Here is a 24,882-nt window from a genome sequence, read left to right on the forward strand (position 1 = left end):
CCTCCAAATTGATGCATTTTTATGGTAAGTATAATCAGATTTTCCCATCGCTTCCACCATATTTCATATACATACGTTTTTTAGCTTAAAACTAAAAATTTAAATAAAAAATACTTTTAAAGACAATTCTTTTTTATTGTCTCTACTAAAAAGTAAAAAATAATTTTTCTTATGAGCCACTTATACATGACTATTCGTAAAAGCAAGCTCCGAATCATCCCTATAATTTAAATTGAGCTCGTTCAGCTTATACAAATAGTCATGTGTTAAACAATTATTTTATACTTATTAGTACCATAAAAGCTTGTCTCTCAAAAATTATTTTTTATTTAAATTTTGTTTTATACTACAATTTTTTTAGTGTTTCTCAGCCTTATCAAAAAAGTTTGGTGGTCTCTGTAATAATAAACAATAATAAAGTGGGGGTAATATAAAATTCATTTCTGAAATTGTCAATAGAAAAAATTTTTAAGTGCTTAATTATCAAAACAAAACTTATTTTTCTATTTTATATAAAATTACTATTGAAACGACAATGGTCAATAAACTTGTTTCATTTTTATAATAAAATAGTTTAATAGTAAGAGATACATACTTATTTTTGGAATTAAGTAATCTTTATAAGAAGAAAGAAAATGGATACAGATTATAAGAATATGGTAGCTGTTGAGTTCAATGATTGTGTTATATTTCAAGAAACAGAATCATATTCATCTGGTTTTCGACATATGGAAGAAATTCGACGTCAAGGAAAATTATGTGATGTTATTTTGAAAGTATGTACTATTATCAAGTAATCGTAAATTTTGTAAAATGAACTTTATTCAAAACAAATCGGCTATGATTAACGTATAAAATATTTTAAAAAAAAACTTTATTTTCAATTAACTATGGCTTAAAAAGATTTAAGGTATCAGTGCCTACGGCTAATTGTATTAAGTAACCAACGACCGACTTTTTTTGCCCTTTAAACTTGAAACTGACTCATTGGATGAAAGATCGTTGGAATTTACCAAACAACTAAACCAAAGAATAAGCGGGAATATGCACGACAAGAGGACGAATAACTCAATATCACGCCAACCGATTTCGATGATCCTTTTTTTTAGTGATAAATTAATTAGTGCACTTCAGATTCACTAAAAATCACAAAATTAAAAATACTTTTAACAAAAAGAAAACCGACTTCAAAAGAAAAACTTTTCCAAAATAAATTAATATGCATTAAAAAGTAAAAAAAGAACGATAATATGATGTAGTTAAAATTATTGTTATTTTTGGAGTCGGTGTCAGCCAAGCTAATATAGTAGTAAAATGTTCTGCCAGAGTGTTTCCTTGGCTGATACCAAAAATAACAATAATTTTAACTACATCATATTATCGTTATTTTTTTACTTTTTAGTGCATATTAATTTATTTTGGAAAAGTTTTTCTTTTGAAGTCGGTTTTCTTTACGTTAAGTTTTTTTTATTTACTATTATTTTATGTTTCCATCGATATTATTGTTTAGCGATTTGGTCGGTGGCAGCGTTGAGCCCAATATATCTACAGAAATATCTGCATTCGTTATTCAGCCTGTACGAATTTTGGTACAGACTGAATAACTTAAAATTTTCAAGATTACAGAAGCATCTCTGTTTCATTCTACTGCCCCCCCCCCCCCAGTTCCCTTTTGAGAGTGTGTGTAGATTGCCACTTTCTTCGAATTTTTTTTTACGTTTTACATATTTTTGTTGTATTATTACTATCACAAGCAATTTCTAAATTCATTTAAGGTGGATGGTCATTCATTTTCTGCTCATAAAATTGTACTTGCTGCCACAATTCCATATTTCTATGCAATGTTTACACATGATATGATTGAAAGTAAAATGACTGAGATTACAATTCATAGTATTGAGTCAATGTAAGTTTATTCTTATTTATTTTAATTTAATATATTTTCATTGAAACTAAAAAGTTTTTTTTTTTTTTTTTTTTTTTTTTAGTGCTTTGGAAGCTTTAATAAATTTTGCATACTCAGGTATAGTAGTTTTAAATAAGACTAACGTTCAAAGTATAATGGTTGGAGCAGCATTTTTACAATTAGAAAAAGTACGTGATGCTTGTGCCAATTTTTTACGTCAAAGGTTAGAAGATTTTGAAATAATTATAGCTATAAAAATTAATATTCCCGATTTCACTCCAGCGGGGAATATAAAATTGTTGAATTAGCCATCGGTTACTCTTCGTTTCAAAAGTCATGAAGGGGATTATTACGATATCCATAGCGCTACGATTTTACGATGGAATATTGTTAAACGTAGTAAAACAAATCTAAAATGAAGAGTACCAATTTTCGATTTAGTTTTCAAGTAATCGACTTTTAAAGTCTACATTTGAAATTACATATATTGCCATTATTTAATGTTGAATCGTTGTAAAATTTCTCATATTCCTATGGATACTAGAATTAAATGCTGTATTTCATTGTAAAAAAATTAATTTCGAATGAATTAAGCTAATATGCGAATCAGTAGTGGGTCCAGGATTTCGTCTAGAGAGAGGGTGGTTTTTTTATCGTTTTCCTCTTTTTTGAGATTTTTAACCATATATTTTGAAGTTCAGCTGTATTAAATGACATATTAATAATCCGTATGGAGGGGGGGGGGGTATAAACCCGACACGATTTTGAAATAATATTATCGATTTTGAATTATAATATTGAGTGTGTTCATTTACCACGGATTAGCCATTCCTTTAGCCCCTTTAATGAAGTCGAGTTACCACGGATCTGCGGGTTTTTGGTATGCCTTCTGATTGCCTTTCTTTACTGATCCAGGGGTTGGCCATGCCTTTAATGGGATCGAGTTAGTGATACATGAGTTATTAATCCAATCAAAAAAATGATATGATAACTGAAAGTTGCAACCCCGCCAACTGACGGTAATAATTAGTACTAATTAAAGCAGGAAGTGGACCCGTTTTCAGTAGTTCTTTAATCTGCTATGTCACTTACCATTTATCAATAATCAAACTGTGGTTCCACGGATATTGTTAATCATGCCGCTATAGAAAAAAACTGGTTTATATTCTAGTTCTGATACACAGATAAATTGGTACCAAATTTAATTTTCATAATAAGCTTCAAAAATGAAATTGAACCATTAGTAAAAAATTTACTCAGCCATATAACAATTTCTAGGGATGTATTGAACAATAGTAGCAAATGTCATATTATTTTGATCATCAAAACTACTTTGATTATAAAAAATCGGTGATCAACTCCTTAAATTAAACATCAAATATAACTTGAGTAATTGAAAAATTTATGTTTGCTCATATCTTTTATAGATTCCATCCACAAAATGTATTGGGATTTCGTCAATTTGCTGATACTTTGGCGTGTAATAATTTGTATGATGCAGCGGATAAATATATTGAACAATATTTTCATGAAGTTTCACAATCGGAAGAATATTTAAATTTAACTTTAAAAGAGTTACTATCGTTAATAAAACGAGATGCTTTGGCTGTTGATAGCGAAGAACAAGTTTTTGAGGCAATTATGCGTTGGGTGAAACATCGAGATGGCCGATCTGAAGATCTACCGGTGTTGTTATCACAAGTTCGATTACCATTGTTAACACCTTTATATTTAACGGATCGTGTTGCTACCGAAGAATTAATTCGATCTTCACATAAATGTCGGTTAGTAATACAATTTCTGGAACAATATGTTATATACTTTGTAGTGCGAATCACCAGATTTTGCTGTAATTAGCTTTAATTTTTATTTGATTAGAAAAGAATCCAATGAATAGTACATAAAGCACATTCATTACGAAAGATCTCCGTCAATGCATGTTTGAACAGGTTCTAACATACGTATAGATTTTTGTCTGTTTTTAGCATCGTCTTTAGCTCCTAAGCGAATGAACCGATTTTGATTTTTGATTTTTTGAAAGGTAATTAAATTGAGAGTGTTTTAACTTCAAGAAAATAGGCACATTTGGAGAGAGGAAAAGGAGGACAAGGATAGAAATGCCGCATTTGTCAGGGGTTTTTAAATTTTGTAAATTTTACTTCTGTTTAAACTGAATAAGCTGTCGGTATTTACCGGAAGATTATTCAAAGATTTATTATTAATTTTATATTTTTATCGTAAACCAAAGGTCAAATTTTAAGTGTTAATTACAGTAAAACTTCTTTTCAAGTGAAATGAAATTATAGAAGTCATTGAACATGGTGAATATTATTTTTCGTAGAGATTTGCTGGATGAAGCCAGAGTGTATCATTTGTTACCTGAACGTCGATCTCTATTACAAAGTTTTCGTACGCGACCTAGATCCTGTGATACAGCTACGGGACAAATATTTGTTGTTGGTGGATTAACGAAAAATGGTAAAATTTTCGCTTTTTCTAATTAAGATGTATTCGATTGATTACAATAACTGAATTAAATTCAATTCACTGGGCTTTTCATCTGAGTTAAACTATAATGATTTTAATCAGATTTAATCTTCAATCTTGTAGTACATGTTTAACTCTTAATCGAACCTATTTTTGCTTTCATCTAGTAAAACATTGAAAAAATCTTCATTATAATTCTCAGTTCCTAAAAATTACTCCCTTTTTATAATTTGCATATCATCCACATCTATGTGCTGCAAGAAGAGCTTTTTAAGTTTAATGTATCATCTTCTTTGATTTTAGGCGATTCATTATGTACTGTTGAAAGTTATGATCCAACAACAGGTAAATGGCAAACGGCACAATCAATGTCAATGTTACGATCGCGTTTAGGTGTTGCCGTATTACATGGTAAATTATATGCATGTGGTGGTTATAACGGTTTGGAACGTTTATCTACCGTTGAAGTATTGGATCCATTACATAAAGTATGGTCAAAAGTATCACCCATGCATTGTAAACGTAGTGCATTAGGTGCAACAGCATTAGGTAAAGTAATTTATGTTTGTGGTGGCTATGATGGTATTACATCATTAAATTCCGTTGAAAAGTATTGTCCGAAAACTGATAAATGGACAATGGTGGCGTCGATGAATAAATCACGTAGTGCTGGTGCTGTTGTAGCATTTCAAGGTAGAACATCATGCGATGACGTTAGCTATTTATGTTACTCAAAATGGATATTATTTTGTAGGTTACGTGTATGCACTAGGAGGTCATGATGGTTTATCAATATTTAATTCTGTTGAACGGTATGATCCAGGTACCGATAGTTGGACTGAAATGAAACCTATGTTAACGCGTAGATGTCGCCTTGGAGTTGCAGCACTAGGTGGAAAGTTATATGCTTGTGGTGGATATGATGGCACGTCATTTTTACAAACTGTGGAAGTTTATGATCCTACAAAAGACAGGTAATTTATTTATTTATTTATTTTTTTTGTGAAGAAATTATTTTATATTCATTATTCATTTTTCTAAATCAACTTTCAAAACAGTTTTTTTTTTTTAATGTTATAGTTGGTCGTTTGTATCACCAATGAATGCGCAACGAAGTCGTGTAGCGTTAACTGCAAATCTAGGTAAATTATGGGCTGTAGGTGGATACGACGGTCTTACGAATTTAGTGAGTGTTGAAGTTTATGATCCAGTTGCTGATACATGGAAATATGTGGAACCAATGTGTGCTCATGAAGGTGGCGTTGGTGTTGGGGTTATTTCAACAACATATTTAAGTTGAGATTTTTATTTTTTTCATTTTTTGTTACACAAATGAAAGTTTGTGTGTAAACTAAGCTTTAATGCATTCTTTATTAACTCAGTCGTTGTTTGTTCAATAACAAATTTAGAATGTGGTACTAAAACTAGTATTTAGTATAAATAATTTAATAAAACAAAAATATTATTACATAATTTACGAAAAACACAATGCCGCCGAAGATAACCTCTTTTTTATTTTCATCTTTCTGGAATAAAAATACTAAATATGATTAATCAACCAATTATTGTGAAAGTCAAACCGTTACTACTTAATCTTATCTGAATTGTATTCAGGAAAATAGGGCTTAGATTTAATGGCAATTATTGAGTAGCAAAATGATTTTTGTATTTGAAGGGCACAGGGAAAAAATATGCTGTCACACAAGCATTGAACTTGAGATATTTGCAATAAACGGTTTTAAATCTCCTGAAAATGTACTTTTGTGCATAAATTAAAGTAAAAATGCATTAATTTACTTTTGAAATATATTTATTAATATTGTGAAGTACAAAAGAAAAAGAAAATATTTATTTAGTTAGACGAAAATTTAAAAAACCTGAGTTAACTTAGAAATTACATGCAAAAAACATGCAATGTCCACAAAATAAATGAAGTTTTTTGGATAATTTTACGCAAAAAAGTTATCTTACTATTCTGTCGTTAAGTTTGCCTTTTTCGAATTATATAGTCTTAATGTTTTGAAAACTCAAAAATATCAATTTTCAAGGCTAATTAAAATTGCCAAAATTTGTGACATCGCATATTCTTTCCCTGTATCCTTTATTAGTTATTCAATAATCACTCATATAGAATAGCAAAAAATATGATCTCCTCGGTTACTGACAGACAGACAATAACATTTCACCCTCAAGTTTGCACGCTACTTTCTAGATCGAAAGTCACTTATTTCACAAAATTTAAGGTAAAAACATTTGATGAAACAGAGGCTTTTACGCAGTACCATTTAATATGGTATTTTTTTAGTATGGTAAATTGGTCAATATTTTAAATAAATTAATTAAAAAATAATTGTAAATTGAGTCTGGTCATAATTTGTTAACAATAATAAAGAAACAAATTAAATAACTGTTAAATTATAAATATCCCACTCGAGGGTTGGAAATCATAAAGAAAAATGTGGTTCTGGTATGATCTACAACATATGTCTATGCCAAGTTTTTGGCAGCGGACGACATTCAGGTGTTACTAGCTCATGGGCTAATAGTGGAAAGACTATTCAGCGATTTTTTTTTTCTTCAAATTTTAATAATAATTTTATCTTCGATTATTCCATAAAATACGATTTAACTTAAATAATTGATTCGCAATTTTTATAATTTTTTTAATAATAGTTTTTAATTATTTATCTCATTTTTTGTTTATTCGACTATCAATGAAAATAAATATTTTTGAATCTTTTGAACAATTTTAATCAAAGAAAAACTCTTGTGATTTTTTAGTCTAATGCTTAATTTTCAAGATATAAATTGTGAAAGTCTCCAAATGCTATTTGTTTATAGTAGTTGAAAAGATCAAAGTATAATAGGAAAATGTAAATAAACTGAACTTCTTTTTAAAAAATTATTATTGAAGAAGAAATAATAAAATTAATATTTACCAATTGGAACGCTTGTAGGGAAGAACAAGGGCCGGGCCAAGAGGCGGGGCATTTTTCCCAAAAATGATTGAAAGTCAACTTAATTGATTAAAAAATGAAAAATTCTTCTTAATGGTGTCCACTGAAAAAATAAATCGATGTTTTTATTCGATGTAATGCATCGGAACTATGCATCGATGTTTTCCGATGTATAGCCTAGAAAAATCGATGTTTTCTCAACATCGAGTACTTTTACTAACATAGCAAAAAATTTGTAGTCAACCCCTGCAGATTTAAGGGAAAAAAAATGGCCAGTGTCGTTTTTTTTAGGCTTCGTTAATGAACTTAGTGCTCCATTGTGGTGCCCTATTTATTGGCAACGACTCCTTTGCCCACCCGTTAATCTTTGTTACCATTGGTTCAAGGTTTTAAGAAAATACATCGATACATCGAGTAAATGAATAGCTTCTCAAAACATCATATCGAATAGGTATATTAAATAAATAAAAAATACAAATAGAGACTGTTAAATAATCAGGGAAAGACTTGAATAAATTTACGCTTTGCGTTTTTTTTTATCTTCAATTAATAAACGAAACGAAAATTGATTTTTAAAGTTAATAAGACTTCATTGATTAAAGTAACTCACATGAGGAAATTTAGATATTTATTTAGAAACCTTAAATTATTACACGAATGAATTATTCATAGAGCTGTGTCAGCGTAATTTAATACAACTTTTACCACCGGAATGCAGTCTTATCTTTATAGCTTAGTAATGTTTAAACTCATACATGATTCTGTACTGGTGGCACTCAACGACATGATCGACGGTTGTTCAGTTTAATATATTTATAGTACAAACTAATTTATTAAAAAAAGTCTTTAACTACTTTAAAATATTGCCAATCTTGTGCAGTTTTATTAATTGCACTTGAATTTTCTTTAATCAAATTATTCTTGTCAAATTTTAATCATATCCGAATTTGCAATTTAATAGAAAACTTAACAATATAATTCATAGACCACAAGTCCATGTTGAAATTTTTCGGATGAAATGACCCGCCAGGAATCATGTTGAAAAAGATGCTCATTTATGTAAAAGTAACTTTAAGCACCATAGCGTTTGTTTTGCGCGGTACAGGTGAGTACAGGTGAGAATATGAATGTCACATCCATTGGTATCTCACCCCTGCACCAGCAAATATGTACGGCGTTGGTGGATACGAACTCTGCATAGGTATTCGAAGCGAATTACATTGATGTCGTACAGAAATAAATCCGGCTACTTTGGTACCGGAAGTTTAAAAAAATTTTTGATCTCCCGTCAATTTCCAGAGCCCTACGTGGTTATTTCTATACGGAATTTATGTTATTCGCTTTAAATACTTTTACATATAAGAGCATCTTTTTCAACATGTTTCCTGGTGGGTCATTTCATCCGAAAAATTTCAGCTTGGGCTTGTGGTCTATTAATGAAAATTATCTTTATTGACAATTTGTAAATTTTTTTTCGTAATTTGATTCCTATTAAATATTTTATATTTAAAAAAAAATTCAAAATATTTTTGTAGTAACAAAATATATATTAGAGACAAATTATATATATATATATGAATTATTAGTAATAAATGAAATTTAAAACTCTAATTTATCGATAACTAATAATTATTTATATACTTGTAACTAAATATTTAAATCAGTGGTTTTGTATATACAAATATTTATTTTCATATTTCCTAAAAAATTTAAATATGTATTATATATTATATAAATTGATAATATTTAAATAATAAATGAAGAGTGGTGCATAAATCACGCAACAATTTAAAATTTAGACCTTTTAAAGCGTAAGTCTGAACTACAAATTCAACACGAAAATAAATCTCCCTGACTTATGCTTTAAGAATCTGAAGAAAAAATATTAAAATTAATTGGGTTGTTGAATAAAAAATAATCATCAATTTTTAAATTTTATTTCATTTCATCTTAAATAATATTGAGCCCCATCAAACAAACTTTTAAAAGCTATATATAATTAAATATAAGTTAATTAAAATGAATAAAATATACAAAAGAATTCACAGATTACAAACGTTATTTAGGCGTAGTATGCTATGTTTGCGACATAAAAATGTTACAATACAAAAGCCTATGTATAATAATATACATACATAAATAAAATTATAACGTCACTTGATGTTTTACGAAAATTTTTTCTTCGGCGTTTTCCGTTTTGAAAAGTTTCTTAAAACTGTATGTAACTTTCAAATTATTATGAACAAATAAAAACAGATTTTTTATAAAACTTAAATGCGATCTTTCCATTTTTTCAACAAATCAATTGTAAAAAATTATTCAAATTTCAAATCGTTACGTGATTTATGCGTCATACAAATAAAGTTTAGTTAATAACCACTGTTTTAAATAAAGATTTATAATAAAATTTTGTTTATAAAAAAAAATTACTTATGTATTTGTTGTGATATTAAAAAATACAATTAAATTTTTATCGTCTTGTATTAAATCATATTGATTCTTTTTCAGAATTCCGTAGTTAAATAAACCTTCTTTATTTATTAATCGTCTTTTTAAAAATAATTTAAAATACAATTTTTTTCAATAAAAATAAAGTGAAGAATTCTCACTGGACGGACAGAAAAGTGATGTTTTTGAAAATTTTTAGAAGTACGTAAAATATGAACGTTTAAAACTTCTAATTAAACAGAGAGATATTTTAAAAGTGACGCCATTGTTGAGTATCACCATAGAAATTACATTTAAACTCTGTTTTGCAAGATAAAGACGGCCAAAAATCTTTTTTAATTAATTTTAATTTAACTTTCAAATTTTGTAATGGTATTGAAGCCTATATTTTTATGAGTAATGTGACAAGTATTAGACAAGAGACTCCGTTTTATCGAGTGTTGGGTATTATTTCTATTATATTTTTGATAAACCCTCTAATAGAATGATAACCAATGTTAAGCTAAACTGTATAGTCAAAAATTTTCATGGCTCTGTGAAAAAGATCCCTTTACGATAATTTTCGTGAAAAAAAAGTCTTTAGGCCATGCATAATTAAGCCCTACCAGAATTTCTAGAGATTATATGGTAACTCAATCCAAATATGAATGATTTGATCAAAGGGCCGACGGTTAATTCGAATGGTTTTACGTGATCAGGAGTACCTCCTCTTTTCATAAAAATATGCTTCTTCAAATATTACATTTAGACCACAGAGTGAATAAATTTATTTAAAATATTGGATAATTGTTTGCCTTTTTTATCATCAAATTTATATTTACATCGTGCATGAGTTTTATTGGAGGCGATTCCATGGTAGCGATACACTACTTTATTAATATCATAGTATGGATGGGCATATAATTCTATGAATTACAGAATCGAAAATTTAATATTTTCTAACAAATTTAAATAAGTAATTATATGTCGCCCGCTTCACTGAACTTAAAAGTAAAAACCACTGATTTATAGCCTCCTCATCCCTTGATCTCACTTATCCCCCTTCCTTAATTAACACTCCAAAGAATACACAGCTTATATGTGCAGCTTTAAATTTTTAAGTATAAAATAGGTCATAATTCAGTAGTATTTCAGAAGAGACGAACATAAATTGTTTGACATTAACTATTAAATTTTTACAGAAACCTTTAATTTATGGTACAAAATAATAATCATATCTTTAGAAATTATAGCTCATGTGTTATTCTGATGTATGAGCTATATTGTTGTACAGTTTCATTCAAATCCATTCGCTAATTTTTGCGTGAAAGCGTAACAAACAAACACCCTTACTTCACATTTATAAAATATAGGGATAGGGATACGGATGCAATTTCGTCTCTTATTTTCACAATTTCTAAGAAGTTTAATTGTTATTTATCAATAATTTTAATTTAATATTTCTATTCCATTTACATGTAAACAATTGAAAATTAGACATAACAGCCCCTTTGAATGCCAAAATTATGCACTGGAAGCGATGGCGTCGATTTGATTGTCCAATGAATAATAAATAAATATCACGAAATCAGTATATATTTTATATTGCACCTATCATCGCAGTAAAAAAAATTAATAATTTATAAAATAAAAATTGTACTAATTAATCTTAAAATTAAAGATGGATGTTAGTATTTTTCGTAAAATCAAGGAGGAAATACAATACAGCCGAATTCAAATTAATGATACACTCTTGATACACTAAATTTAAAGTTTAAAACTTTTTAGTATCACTGGAGTGCAAAACTATTCTCTATAAAATACGGTATGTGTATAAAAATATGTAAAAATTATGGATCAGTTGAATAACAATACTGCAACCAAGCAAAACATATGTGTGTTGATATAATTTTTAAAGGTGAGAAAATAATAATTATTTGTATTTATTATATAAAATTTTTCGCATATACTGGCTAATTACTTACTTAATCAAACTTAATAAATAAAACTTTTTATGTGAATCTATAACATCGCATAAATTATCATAACAAAAAAATAAAAATAATAACATCACTAGTCATCCATTTCTTTTTCCAATAGTTTTGACATTTTATATTTGAAATTAATATATATTTCATAATTCAATAATTATGATACCCATTTATCAATTTTTGTAAATATGTTGACGAAATGATGTATAATAAAAATAAAAATTTTTTAAAAATCGTATAAACTTGTTTTTGAATTTTCTTTTTCCAGCTTTTTGAAGGTCGATGTTTAGGATGATTACAATGCGATTAAAGTCGGGGCCAGCTATTAGCAGCGAATGGAGATGTTTGTTCTGTCTTCATGTTCGAACTGCGACAATTATTCTTGGAATGTGGCATTTGGTATGTATTATAATTTTTGTATTTTTAAGCCGATTTGGATTTCAAGCCGAAGGAGGATTCTAATTTTAGTCCGTTTCTTTTGCATTGTTGCAACAGTAGATTTAATATTACCTAATGAGAATTGATTTTGGCGTTTAAAAACGATTATTATCTAATTAAAAATTTTTAGTTAAATTTTCAATTCCGATCCGATCCGATAGTCAATGTTACAATTTACTACAGCTTAGTATTTAAAAAATTTATCAATCTCTGAAACCGACCCCCCCCCCACCAAACGCTGATGAAAATAATTTTGTTGTAAATTTTTACGTTTATTCTATCACTGCTTCCATTTTTGTATCTTCAAAAATCCTTTGAGGTGCTACATAATACGTAAAAGAGTACCTGGTAAAAATTTTAATTCACTCGGAGATCTCGGTTTTTCTTAGCTAATTTGTTAGTTCGATACCAAGCTGTTAAAATTTCACCACATAGGTAATTAGAGCGATTTGCTATTGATACTAATTTATTTTGCTACGATAAATATTTATAGCCCTTGCATGTTGATATTCAAGAATGAAAACAGCCGAATATTTTAAAAACAACCCTTTTTCTCGGATGACTTTTAACGAAAAAGTCTTATATATTTCAAAAACACAGGTCTTATATAAATCCAAGTACTAAATTTCAACTTAAATTTTGGTTTTATTGGGCTCAAAATGGTTTTTAACTATATTCGCTAAAGGTATTTTTCTATGTGAAATTTTCGTAAAATTAAAATTTACAATGCAAAATAACAGTTTTACTTGGCACTTAAAATAATTGACTACTAAAAACTAAGCAACTTTCTTTGAAAATAATTCGTTTTTCCAAGCTATATACAGGGACGGGAATATAAAAAGACTCATTAAAATTTTTACTAAACAAGTGATGATTAATTTTTCTTTTTGTACATCTAAGGTCAAACTAATGTTTCATTTTGATTGTTTACCTTAACATAGTTAATAAAATATATTAATCTTGAAACGTAATCAGAAATTTTTTGATCTTATGTACCAATAAAATGATATATTTCGTTAATTAGCGTTTATAATGTTGAGAATTTCTCGATGAATATTAGGAAAAACGTATGACCATTTTTTTTCTATAACTGATATTTACAGAAAAATTAGCTTTTAAGTCCTAAAGTACAAAATTTAATATTCGAGAAATTAAAAACTATAATTAGCGAAGACATATCTCGTTGGAGGTGCATCGAATTCTTCAGAGATTTGGGGCAACTTATGATTCTCTGTATATTATTTTAATTTACTTTTTTTTTTTCGCAAGCCATGTATCCAAATCTATGAGAAGTGTGAATAACTTAATTTATTTTAATTTGTGCGAATAACCATCAATAGCATCCACAGAAACCTTCCAATTTAAGATATATATTTTCTCATTTTTTTTTTTACTTTAATTAATCGTTAAAAATAATTTTCGCCTTTGGTGAAATTGTACAAACTGTGTGAAAAATTCTGTTACCAGCTCCCCTACCAATATTTTCGGACCTATTTTTCGTGTAATTAGGTCAGATGATTTGAGGTACTTAAATTTTGTTACTCTGATTCATTGAGGTAGAACGGTTATCGGAAAAAATAGACGTAAAATTTTATAGACCTCGAATTTTTTTGTAATTACGATTTGATTGGGTTGAGTTTGTTGGGTTGTATAGAGGAGTTGGTTGGAAAAAATGAATTAATACTAATTTTCGGAAAAATTAATTTTAGATTTTACATGTACTGATATTATCGGCACTAGCAGTTATATTCCGCAATCATAATTTATTGGATGAAGGTCGTGTTGGCTCTGAATATGGGGAAACTAATATTATTTCCGATGAGAATACTATTGAAGATTTACCAACTCCCTTGAGCAAAGTTGATCCATCAATACCTGGCCGTCATCATCGTGATCATGGTTTGTATTATAGTAAGTAATAATTATTTGTTTATAAAACTCCGAAAAACAATTTCTTTTTGTGTAATGTAAAAAAAATATTGCTTTTGAAAATTATTTTAAATTTAAATATTCTAAACAGTTTGTTTAGTGGCGGTTGTAACGTCATAATTTAATAGAGTTCATTATACAGTTCTGTCCCTAATCGCGCTACGCTCTTCGCTTCGATATGAATTGAACAGAGTACAAATTCGTTAAGTGGAATCATAAAAACATAACATAACGTAACTGCTCTTTTGCATGCAAAATATAATCTTGACAATCAAAACTTGTTCGTATGTTAATCATTTTTTTATGGGTGTACTATTTATGGTATTATTTTTTCAGCTGATTTGGATATGGCCGGACTAGTAACAATGTTTACTTTAACGTTTAATTTACTACTTGTCTATGGTGCAATTAAAGGAAAGGCGACACCATTGTTACCATTCTTCTGTTTACAATTGTTCGATTTTGCTGTAAGCACGTGAGTATCTTGTAATCAATTATGCAGTGAGTGAGAATATGATTGCATGTTATTTAATCGAATAATATAATAATTCATTATAATTCAATAAATAAGAATAATATCACACTAACAATTATTTAATCTAACTCTAAAACAATTATTAAAATAAGGGGCTCGATCGGATTTTATATAAAAATGAATGAAAGAAAATATTTATTATTCATTAGGTTCATTGATAACGGAATCTAATATAGGGGTACCTACTTAAATTGGTTTCTTCTGCCGATTTTTGGAATCTACATGCTTTGAAACGAATTTTTAAACAAACAAAAAAATGTTTCCCCCAAAAAATTATCAGATGGGGGTTTAGTCTGAAATTAGAAACAATAGACAATCTATTTCAAGCGATTTTTAAATTTTATTAAATCATAAGTCTATTTAGGTGATCATGCCCATATGGGTGGATCTACCACTGTTTAGTCGATGATTCCTAAGTTTGATGATACTAACGCTTTTATATTAATTTTTTACTAATACTTTTATACTAATCATTATGTAGTTGCTCGTATACTTAAATAATTGTGAAAAAATAATTTTCCATTAAGTAATTTATTGATATCTAACGTTAGATCTGTTTCTCACACACGTTATATATTTTGTTATAAATCCCTTCACCTTTTTTCTTGACTGTTTTATTTATGTTACAAAGTCTTTACAGATTAACAGCTACTGGTTACGCATGTTATATGCGTTCAATGCATCGTTTGGTTGCTGAAACATGGCAGTTACCATTCCGTAACTATTTACTTCAATTGAGTCCTCAATGTTTATCACTTGTAGTGTTATTTGCTTTTGTTTTATCAATGGTTATTAAGGTATGTATTACAAATTGTATTTAACTTAAAATTACTCACATTTTATTTTTAGACTCAGGTAATAAATATAAAGCCAATATTGGTCGCTATTTCGCACTCGGTTTTTTTAAAACTTCACAATTTTTGACTGCCATATAGATTTTTATAAAATCGCGTTTTCTGCGGATGTCTTGGTAAAACATGGACATTAGTATATTCAATTCTTTAGGATTTGTAATTAACGGGAAATTTTTATCTTTAAGGTGTTTGTCTCCCTACAATATTGTAAAAGTATTTTGGACTATATGCACGGTATAATAGTACACATGCTTGTCATGAAATAATGGTTATTTTTAACTCTAATGTACCATTCAGCTATTTCCCATGCAATATATAGTGTACGAAGTGTGATATCATATCTTTCTTCAACCATCAATAAGAACATTGATGTAAGAGTACCATAATCGTTTTAGTTCAACAATAAAACTGAATAACTTGACGTGGCATTCCTCAAACCAAAAAAAAAGGGTATTATAAGTTTGACCGCTATGTGTGTGTGTCTGTCTATCTGTCTGTGGCATCGTCCTATGCTCTCCATGTTAATTATCTGAACTTTAATTAAGTTTAATTGAACTTTAATTTTCTGACACTATGCCTATAGCGAGACCATAACCTTAACAACTCGGCATCCTGTCTTTATTGGATGCTGATTATCGTAAAATCTTTAGTAACTAATTTTTTTTATAAGATATAAACTATTCTGAATTTTTTTTGCTTTAATTTTAGGCATATTGTATTGGAATTGTCTGGCGTTGTTATAAGTATTTAACATTACGCCAACAAGCTTTACGTAGTGCAATACATTATATAATGCCTGGTGATATTCCAACTGATCGTATGCCACCAATGGAACCAGACTATTCATCACTATTGCCAGATTATGAAGCTGCATGCAAACAAACACCACCACCATCGTATCAAGCTGCAGTTGCTGCACAAGCAGAAATTCTTTCTACTGCTGTTGGTGCAACTGGAGTTGGTGAATCTCAAACTACAACAAATATTGGTAAGTTCAAAAACACGAAACTTTGCTACATTTTCTCTGCCGCGAATCAAACAGTATAATTAAAAGTTTAAATTTTGTTAGGTTAAAAGTCTGTCTATAAAGCGAATACAAGTAAAAAGTGTAGAACTTATTGACCCTTATTAGTACGATGAATGAACCTCAGATTTGCTTGTTCTTAGAAATTTATTTTCCGTTAAACCTAAAGAATTGGGAGTGAAATATACGTAAAATGAGGCTTCAAATATTTACTGTTTAAATTTATTGTAAACTTATTTTAGTACTTACAAATCTTGTTTGTGTAATAGAATCTAATCAGGAGACCGCTAATGCCGCCGCCGCCACATTGCCGATATCTAATGTGTCACATCAAACGCAAGCAGTTATTACTACAACCTCAGCAACTAGCCCTACATTTACAAATCAGATTACTACCGTTACCATTCCCCAGGCTGTTGCATCTGGTGATTATGGTGTAACTGATGCAGTGCCACCCGTTGAACAACAAGTAAAATAAGTTTGTAAAATATGAAATATTCAAAGAATTTAAAAAATATTTCTAACAAACTTGCGCAAATTTTTCTTATGGGCGGATTGTTTTTAATGAAAATATTTCTGTGCCATCATTTGAATTATACAATTTTTTTTCAATAAATTTATTTTCTTTTTTTAATTTTTACACATGAAGTTTTAAAAAAAATGGAAATTGTAATTTAAAAGAAAGCTGATGATATTCGTTTGCAGCTGATTAGAAAGTAATTATTAATGCAAATGCATAATTTCTCGGTGAAAATATTTTAAAAATAAAATGAATTTAGTGTTAACTATTTACGAAATGTCCAATTTTTTCTAAATTGTAAAATAAAATTATATAATAAATTTAGAATTGTTTAAAACTGCAAAGTATTTTTTGCACAAATTTTAAAATAAGAATTTATACATCTATTGACAAATATGTATATTTATTTAAAAGAAATTTTAATTCATTGTGAAAGTCATGGAAGTAAGAACATAACGAGGATGAAGTATATTAGAATGAAATATGGCTACCATATCCTACTTTACTCCAATGGGGCGAATCTAATCTATATGAAATATAAAAAAGTTATTTTTAAGTGATTACGTCCAGTCACCATTTTTATCATTGTAAAAATCATGATGCTCTCACCATGAGGTGTATTATAAAGGTAAAGATCAGCTTTGCTTCGGCTTTTCAAATTAAAAATTCTCTAAAAATTCTTATTGGACGGGACGTATAATTGACAACTTGTCAAGTTTAATGAAAATTGCATTTAAAACACCTAATGAGTGATTTGGTTGAGAATCCGTGTGAGAAAGTACCCGCAGTATACACATTAAGCAATGTGTATAAAAAAGATACTATTATATGTCTTCTTTCATACATCTTATTCACATTGCTTAATGTATATGTACTCTCTCTCTCTCTCACACTAATTGATGTACTGTGGAAAATGATTTAAAAAACACACAGTATAGTCGATTCCACTTTTATTCTTACTTCCATGCTATTATTATCTTATGGAATATTGAAACAAATAAATGATTTGGTCTAATACAGGGGCTAAATAATAGGATGTTGTATATTTAAGGATTTTCAAAATATGATATATTATACTGATCATTCTTGAGTACTTACTTTCGAAATTTAAATCATGTTAATTAATCAACAATAAGTTTTCATTTATTGTGCTTTCTTGGTTGCAATAATTAATATAAAAATGCATTTTTAATTAATATACAAATTAATCATATAACATTTTTAGAAGTTAGAAGATTTTTGTTTGTTTTGAAATTATTATTATTTTTTTATTAAAATTTCCATCCCTTGTATTTTTTTTCTGATTAGTGTTTAAAATGAAAAAATTTGAATACAAAATTTTCAAGAAATGGCAATTTCGGAGTCTTTACATCCAATAGCAATTTTGTCTTGAAATCACTTGAGTTTGATTGGTTGACAAATAATTTTTTAAAAGAATAATTTATGCCAGTGTCATTGGTTTTAAGATTGTTTCATCATGGCATCCATTTACTTTAATAATGATATTCCATTTCGTTTTACTGTCAGTTGGCATTCATTTTATGTTATTCTCAAAGCCCCGTATTCAAAGAAGAGTAAGGGAGATCTGGAAATTTCTTAACACCATTTTAATCGCCAGCTTGATTAATTGGCCATTAAAAACCTGCGCTCACTTACTTACATAACGCATTGCGCGCATTGCGTGATGTTCTTGCAACAAAGAAAATTATTTGATTTTAATTTTCTCTGTCAGAAGAACTTATGCCTGTCATGCATGTAGACGTTGAGGGGGGCACCTTGATTGCGTTTGTATTCAAACTTTAATTTTTAACACTTTAAGGGATGTTGATATATTATTTGTTGCCTTATTTCTGTAAAATTACTTTAAAATGATGAAAAGTTACATACGCACAATTACTGATACGATATTCTGATTAAAATTACGGCATCTCAGTTAGTTTGTGTCATTTTTTAGTAATTATTCAGAGAAAAGGTCACAGATAAGATATGATAAGACATTAATTATTATGTACTAAAGTATTATGAAGATGCAATATTGAAAACAAAAACAATCTTAATATCTTGATAACATTTTAAAATTATTTTATTTTAATAAAAATGGGTTTTCGTAGATGTTTTTAAATTATCTATATTATTTAAGTGAACTCAATTTATGTTTTAACCATTTTGAAAATTTGTAGTTATAGATATTATTTATTTTATTCAATTTTTGTGTTACTGTGATTATTTTACCACAAATTTGATATGCTAATTTGTTTTCAAATTAAATATATGAATGGAATCTTTTTTTTTTTTAAATAAAATATTTTCAATATAGTTTTATTTGAGGTGTTTTATTTTCTTAAAAACCATCATTTTTTTAAGTTATTAATTTCAGAAGCAATACATCATTATTTATTTTATGAGATAAGAGAAAAATTTGTTTATTCAAAACCGGCAAGACGATAGCATCCATTGTAATAGCCAGGGAGCCAGTCTGAATTTCGTAAGTATCATGAAAACTTGAGGGACCTGAAATAATCATTGTATATGTCAGGAATGGCGAACCAATGGCACTGCAATATTTTGGGCACGCTTTCGATCACAAAGTTCACTCTGAAGTAATAAGAACGAACGCGAGTGAGTTGTTTCATAAGTTTATTTCAAACATTTCCACTGCATCATTCACCAAACACGCTTTTTATTGTAAGCTTAATAAAAAAAGGTCAGTAAAAAAAAAAAATACTAATTAATAATAAAAACACAATTTTTATGAGTTTTTATTGTTTTGATAATTTCTTAATAACTAATAAGAAGATGAAACGATCGTTAACAATTATTTTCAATAAATAAATAATTCAAAAAGCGGAATTTAGCAAATAAAAATTGTGTTTTTATTATTAATCATTATGGAATTCCACAAATTATGGCTCAATACAATTAATAAAATAAATACTAAGTTTAAGAAAAAAAGGTTTATTGAAAAAAGGTGAGTATAAGGTATCTATATTACATTATTTATAAGTCTTACATGTCAAGGGTGGAGTAGTGGCTAGCAAAGTCGCCTACGGTTACAGAGTACCTTGGTTCGTATGTAGCATTGTCCCTCTTATCTTTTAATTATTAAAGTTATTATACCGAGATAATGTTTTTTTTTTTTAGATAATTGTTGTGAGAACCAAAAGCGACAAATAAGTAAGAGAGCGAGGTATATTTTATGTTATTTTAATTCCCACCCCCTGACAGAAGAGTGATTTATGACATAAGTAGGAAAGTGGGACTAAATAATTAATTTTTTTTTTTTTGTGAAACATATTCTCCTATTACAAAATCTTAAAAAATTTCATTTAACAAGAATAAATTTTAGCATGTACAAACAAAAAAGCAAGCAAAATAAGTATTTTTTTAACTTTTTGTAATAGGCGAATATGTCATAAAAAAAAAGTGGGATAAAATATATAACATGTTCTCCTGTTAAAAAATTTCAAATTTTTTGTTCTTAACGATCGATTTTTTATTATAAATACAAATTTTAATATTTTGTAATAGGAGAATATGAGTGAGATAAACTTTATGACATGTTCTCCTATTAAAAACTTTTAAATTTAGCGGAACCAAGCTATTTTTGTGCAAATTTTTTATATTTTGTAACAGGAGAACATGATTTTAAATGATTTATTTATGATTATTTTAATTCCCACCTCCTGACAGAATAGTGATTTATGACATATGTATAACTGACGTTATTTATGATAAGTGGGCGGGTTATAAAGATAATTTAAATTATAAAAAGAGTGGAAAAATTTAACATCAGAAAAAATTTAGTTTAAAATTTAACATTCTAACCCCTCCAGGATACGAACCTCCGTACTTTTGTATCCTAGGCAAGTGCTATACCCACACAACCATCCTTAATTGATAATTTTGTTCGGCCAAATTACGTTAGCTTTTGTATGTCTATGTATCTCTACCCTCCATAGTCTATGTATTTGTCAGTAAAACATAACCTAATTCTTTTAAAATAAACAAATAGTTATTTTGAAAATTGTATCTTAAATTTTTGATTCTTCTGATACATCTGCATCAATCAAAGTTTCAATTATACGTCCCCCTTTTATCTTATCCTATAATTGCAAATTAAAATGGAAGTGGATGAAACGAATGGTGGTCAAATAGATTTTAAAACTGAAACTGCAAATATAGAAAAACTAAGTAAAGATCCTCTAGACAATGAACAAAATAATGATTTGCCCAATGAATCTAATAAAATTGAAAATAACAGTGAAGTAGAGCAAATGGCTTATGAAGAGTTAGAAAATGTTGATAAAATAATTCTTAAAACTGAAATTGTAAGTGTAGAAAAATTAAATACAGGGTCATTAAATAATGAAAAAGTCATGGATTTGGATAGTGAGTCTAACAAATTTGAAAATAACATTGAAATGGAGCATAAGGGTTGTAAAGGGTTCGAAAATGACAAAGCAAATGTTTCTGAAAACCAAGATAATGAAAATTCTGCATTAGAAATTAATGAAAAAACTTCTATCGAAGAACACAATGAAGAACTTATTAGCAGTAGTCTTTATTTGCCTCAGTATAATTTAGAGAACAGAAAAAATTTTAATCAAATTGGTTATATCGAGTATCCGAACGATGATCAACAGAATTATATACGAGGATGTAAATGGTCCCCTGATGGTACGTGTCTATTATATGCGGTTCGTGGTGATGGAATGGCAGTAATTGAATTGCCAACAACTTTTTATAATATGGCTAGTTTGAATACAAGCACACCAAGTATTAAATTAAAACCAGTCTTGAAAATTCCCGAAAATGCCTTGTTGTACGATTTTTGCTGGTATCCAGGAATGGACAGCCAAGATCCAGCAACGTGTTGGTACTTTTTTTTAACTTTTATTATTTTAAATTAGTATAGTAAGATATTTTCAAAAGATTACAGATACATAATCTGTATTCTTTGGTACAGGTAAAGTAAAACTAAATATAACATTTTGGCGGCAAAATACAGTGTGTTCCCGGATAGAGGTAACTATACTTATAAGATAGAGGTAAATTTCCTTATTATGCATTTTAAGAAAAAAAGTCATTCTTTATAAGAAGTTTTGCTTATTATGAAAAGTATGTAGGAATATTTAAAACTTCTAAATAATGTACAGGGTAGCCAAAAATTGGTATCACTTTTTTTTTTTTTTTGGGTAAACTACCCTTTGTTTTTAAAAGTTGACAAAATGTTACTAAAAAAAGTTACTCGAAATTTAACATTACTGTTTCGCCCGTGTTGAAACAACTTAGAACAAAACTTTGTTGTGTCCATTTTTTCCAAAACTATAAAAGATAGGGAGTTGAAAATTTGTACGTAGCTTCAACTAGAGGTCCTTAATGTAAATAATTAGTTTAATACATAATTCATATTATTTTAATAATTTAATATGAAAAATTCATTTACAGTTGGTTAACGTCTTGCCAACACGCACCAGTACAATTGTGGGACGCATTTACCGGACAATTGCGTTGCACATATCGTGGATACGATTTGGTTGATGAAGTTGAGGCTGCCTTATCTGTCAATTTTTCCACAGATGGTCAGCAAATTTATTGTGGTTACCGTAAAGCTTTAAGAACATTTAACGTGGATCGTCCTGGTAGAGATTCTACATATTATAAATTAAGCTACCCAGTTACATGTATTGCAACAAATTTTTCACAAACTGGACAAATTGCTTTAGGTATTTCATTTTATATTTTTTATTTTTAGTATGTTAATAGTAATAGTAATTTAATTAATTTTGTTGTGCTAAATCACTAAAATGATATACTATTATTCTTACAGGATCTTGGAATAAAACAATTGAACTAGTAGATGATCGTTTAGGTACAATACGTACAATTAAAAAGTTGACCGGGCACTTTGGAGGTATAACACATTTAAAATTTTCACCAGATGGTACATGCTTATACAGTGGTGCACGTAAAGATAACGAACTAATATGTTGGGATTTAAGATCACCAGGAAGGCCATTATTCAGTGTATATCGTTTATCGGATACAAATCAACGTATATATTTTGATATTTCACCATGTGGCTCGTTAATTTTTTCAGCTGGTACAAATGGTTTTGTACGAATATGGAATTTATTAGAAAATAGTTTTGAGAGAAGTTCGAAATTTAAGGAGTATGAAATACCCGTACATGATGATAGTGTTAATTCGATAAGTGTACATCCATATTGGCCAATTATTGCAACTGGCTCCGGACAACATCATTTTTTTAATACTCATAAGGAATATATTGATGATGATTTATTTGAAATTAAAAATATTGAAAATTCTGTAAAATTGTGGTGGCTAGGTAAAGTCGATGAAGCGGAAACAGTATAAACTTAATTTAAAATTTTGTTATTAATTTAACCAAGTTTAAGTGGCTAGTCATCCACAAAGAAGTTCATTTCTAAACACGAGGAAAATTCAAATGAATGACTGCAAAAAGTTATTTATTTTTTTCTATCACTATCTGACATTCTATGTACTTTGTATTGTAAATATTATTATGGCAAAATTTGGACAATTTGCCTAAAGAATAGAGTCAAGAGTGTAATAATTTGAGGTATCTTAAGTCAATTTTCAAACAATTGTTTTTCTTATATTTTTATACATACCTAGAAGTTAACTGTTGAATAAGAAAATTAAAATATAAAAAATTTCCTCATTTCTAACGAATTAGCTGTAAATTAAAGTTAAAAGATGAATTTTAATAAAACAATATTTTATAAATTGTTAGATTTTTTTATTTTTTTTAACAAATATATAATGAATATTTTTCAACGTTTTTAAAAAATGAATACAAGACACGTTCTAAAAACAGAAATCAATAAAATTCTACACTGTAAATAAAATATTTGAAGCTGGCTATATATTTGATTAATAAAAAATATTTTTTTAAAGTAATTTGTTATTTGTTTGTTGTTTTTTTTTTATACAAAATATAACTTTTTTAATATATTATTTATAAGTAATTATACACTTGTAAAGCTTTAAGGAGAAGGGGGATATATAACAGAAAAATTGTAAATAGTTTTTTTTTTGTCAAGAAAGCAGAATTGAAACTTAATAATTATAAAGTCATAAAATTTAATTTGACACGGGTGATGTCAAATGGGTTAGAAAGGAATCATATTCATTTCTTTTGGGTTTTTCTCCAGTGATAAATTAAGTTACAGTAAAACTGAAGAAAACAATTTTTTTCCTAAATATACAACAATAATAGTTAATAAATAAGCAATAATTATATAAAATACGTATAGTTTGTTTGTTACATTTGCGCGCATGTTCAAAAATATTAAACAATAGAAAATAAGTATACTCAGAGTGAGTAAACTTTTATGAGCTGAGCAGTATAGAAGATTTATGTCGTTTTATAATAGCCTTATTCGCAAAATACAAAACATATAAAAGTACAAAAAAAAAAACACGTCAAAATTTTTACATAAAATATAAAATTGAAATCTTTTTTTAAATTTCTTCGTCTTTAAATCGGCGATATATGCTTTGTACATAAGTGAATACACATTTCCAATCGGGCTTTCGCATCATTACCATGTCTTCAACGTCCAAAAGCGGTGCGATTCCTGCTATCTCACTGTAAAATAAATATAAATTATTAATGTTGCTGAAGAAGTTAATAAAAAGAGACGAAACGTCCAACTGGATCAACTTTAATGTTCTGATTACTATTGATATTCCAAATCCAACTTGTCTGTGATTCAATTTGTTTATATACTTTTTGTTTTGGACGTGATGATAAATTATTAATGTTT

General features: G+C 28.2%; 4 protein-coding genes across 9 annotated transcripts in view; 3 read left to right on the plus strand and 1 right to left on the minus strand.

Moving 5' to 3' along the window:
• Positions 1–547: 547 nt before the first annotated feature.
• On the plus strand, positions 548–7,034 carry LOC123297414 (kelch-like protein 18). The gene is made up of 8 exons (XM_044879062.1): positions 548–776; positions 1,776–1,906; positions 1,989–2,129; positions 3,334–3,690; positions 4,248–4,384; positions 4,697–5,086; positions 5,148–5,367; positions 5,474–7,034. The coding sequence occupies exons 1-8, from the start codon at positions 636–638 to the stop codon at positions 5,691–5,693; spliced, it is 1,737 nt and encodes a 578-aa protein (XP_044734997.1). The 5' UTR covers positions 548–635; the 3' UTR covers positions 5,694–7,034.
• Positions 7,035–11,594: 4,560 nt separating this feature from the next.
• LOC123297686 (lysosomal-associated transmembrane protein 4A) lies at positions 11,595–17,141 on the plus strand. Of its 4 annotated transcripts, none has more exons than XM_044879437.1 (7): positions 11,595–11,695; positions 12,037–12,167; positions 13,916–14,117; positions 14,472–14,610; positions 15,302–15,467; positions 16,233–16,512; positions 16,818–17,141. In XM_044879437.1, exons 2-7 carry the CDS (start codon positions 12,051–12,053, stop codon positions 17,024–17,026), a joined length of 1,113 nt encoding a protein of 370 aa, XP_044735372.1. In that variant the 5' UTR covers positions 11,595–11,695; positions 12,037–12,050; the 3' UTR covers positions 17,027–17,141. The 4 variants fall into 4 exon arrangements, with proteins under 4 accessions (XP_044735372.1, XP_044735374.1, XP_044735373.1 ...); XM_044879439.1 differs by having other exon boundaries at positions 15,311–15,467; XM_044879438.1 differs by having other exon boundaries at positions 14,475–14,610.
• A 3,944-nt stretch (positions 17,142–21,085) lies between these two features.
• Positions 21,086–23,702, plus strand: LOC123297785 (telomerase Cajal body protein 1 homolog). The gene is made up of 3 exons (XM_044879568.1): positions 21,086–21,944; positions 22,517–22,794; positions 22,899–23,702. Exons 1-3 carry the CDS (start codon positions 21,190–21,192, stop codon positions 23,444–23,446), a joined length of 1,581 nt encoding a protein of 526 aa, XP_044735503.1. The 5' UTR covers positions 21,086–21,189; the 3' UTR covers positions 23,447–23,702.
• A 332-nt stretch (positions 23,703–24,034) lies between these two features.
• The window catches only part of LOC123297784 (serine/arginine repetitive matrix protein 2), a 37,196-nt gene continuing 36,348 nt past the window's right edge, over positions 24,035–24,882 (minus strand). For all 3 annotated transcript variants that reach the window (XM_044879565.1, XM_044879566.1, XM_044879564.1), the window contains one exon: positions 24,035–24,704. In XM_044879565.1, coding sequence (XP_044735500.1) covers positions 24,578–24,704 — 127 coding nt within the window. In that variant the 3' untranslated portion in view covers positions 24,035–24,577. The remainder of the gene's footprint in view (positions 24,705–24,882) is intronic.

Source organism: Chrysoperla carnea, chromosome 4 (genome assembly GCF_905475395.1).
Source record: "Chrysoperla carnea chromosome 4, inChrCarn1.1, whole genome shotgun sequence".
In the NCBI taxonomy this organism is placed as follows: domain Eukaryota; kingdom Metazoa; phylum Arthropoda; class Insecta; order Neuroptera; family Chrysopidae; genus Chrysoperla; species Chrysoperla carnea.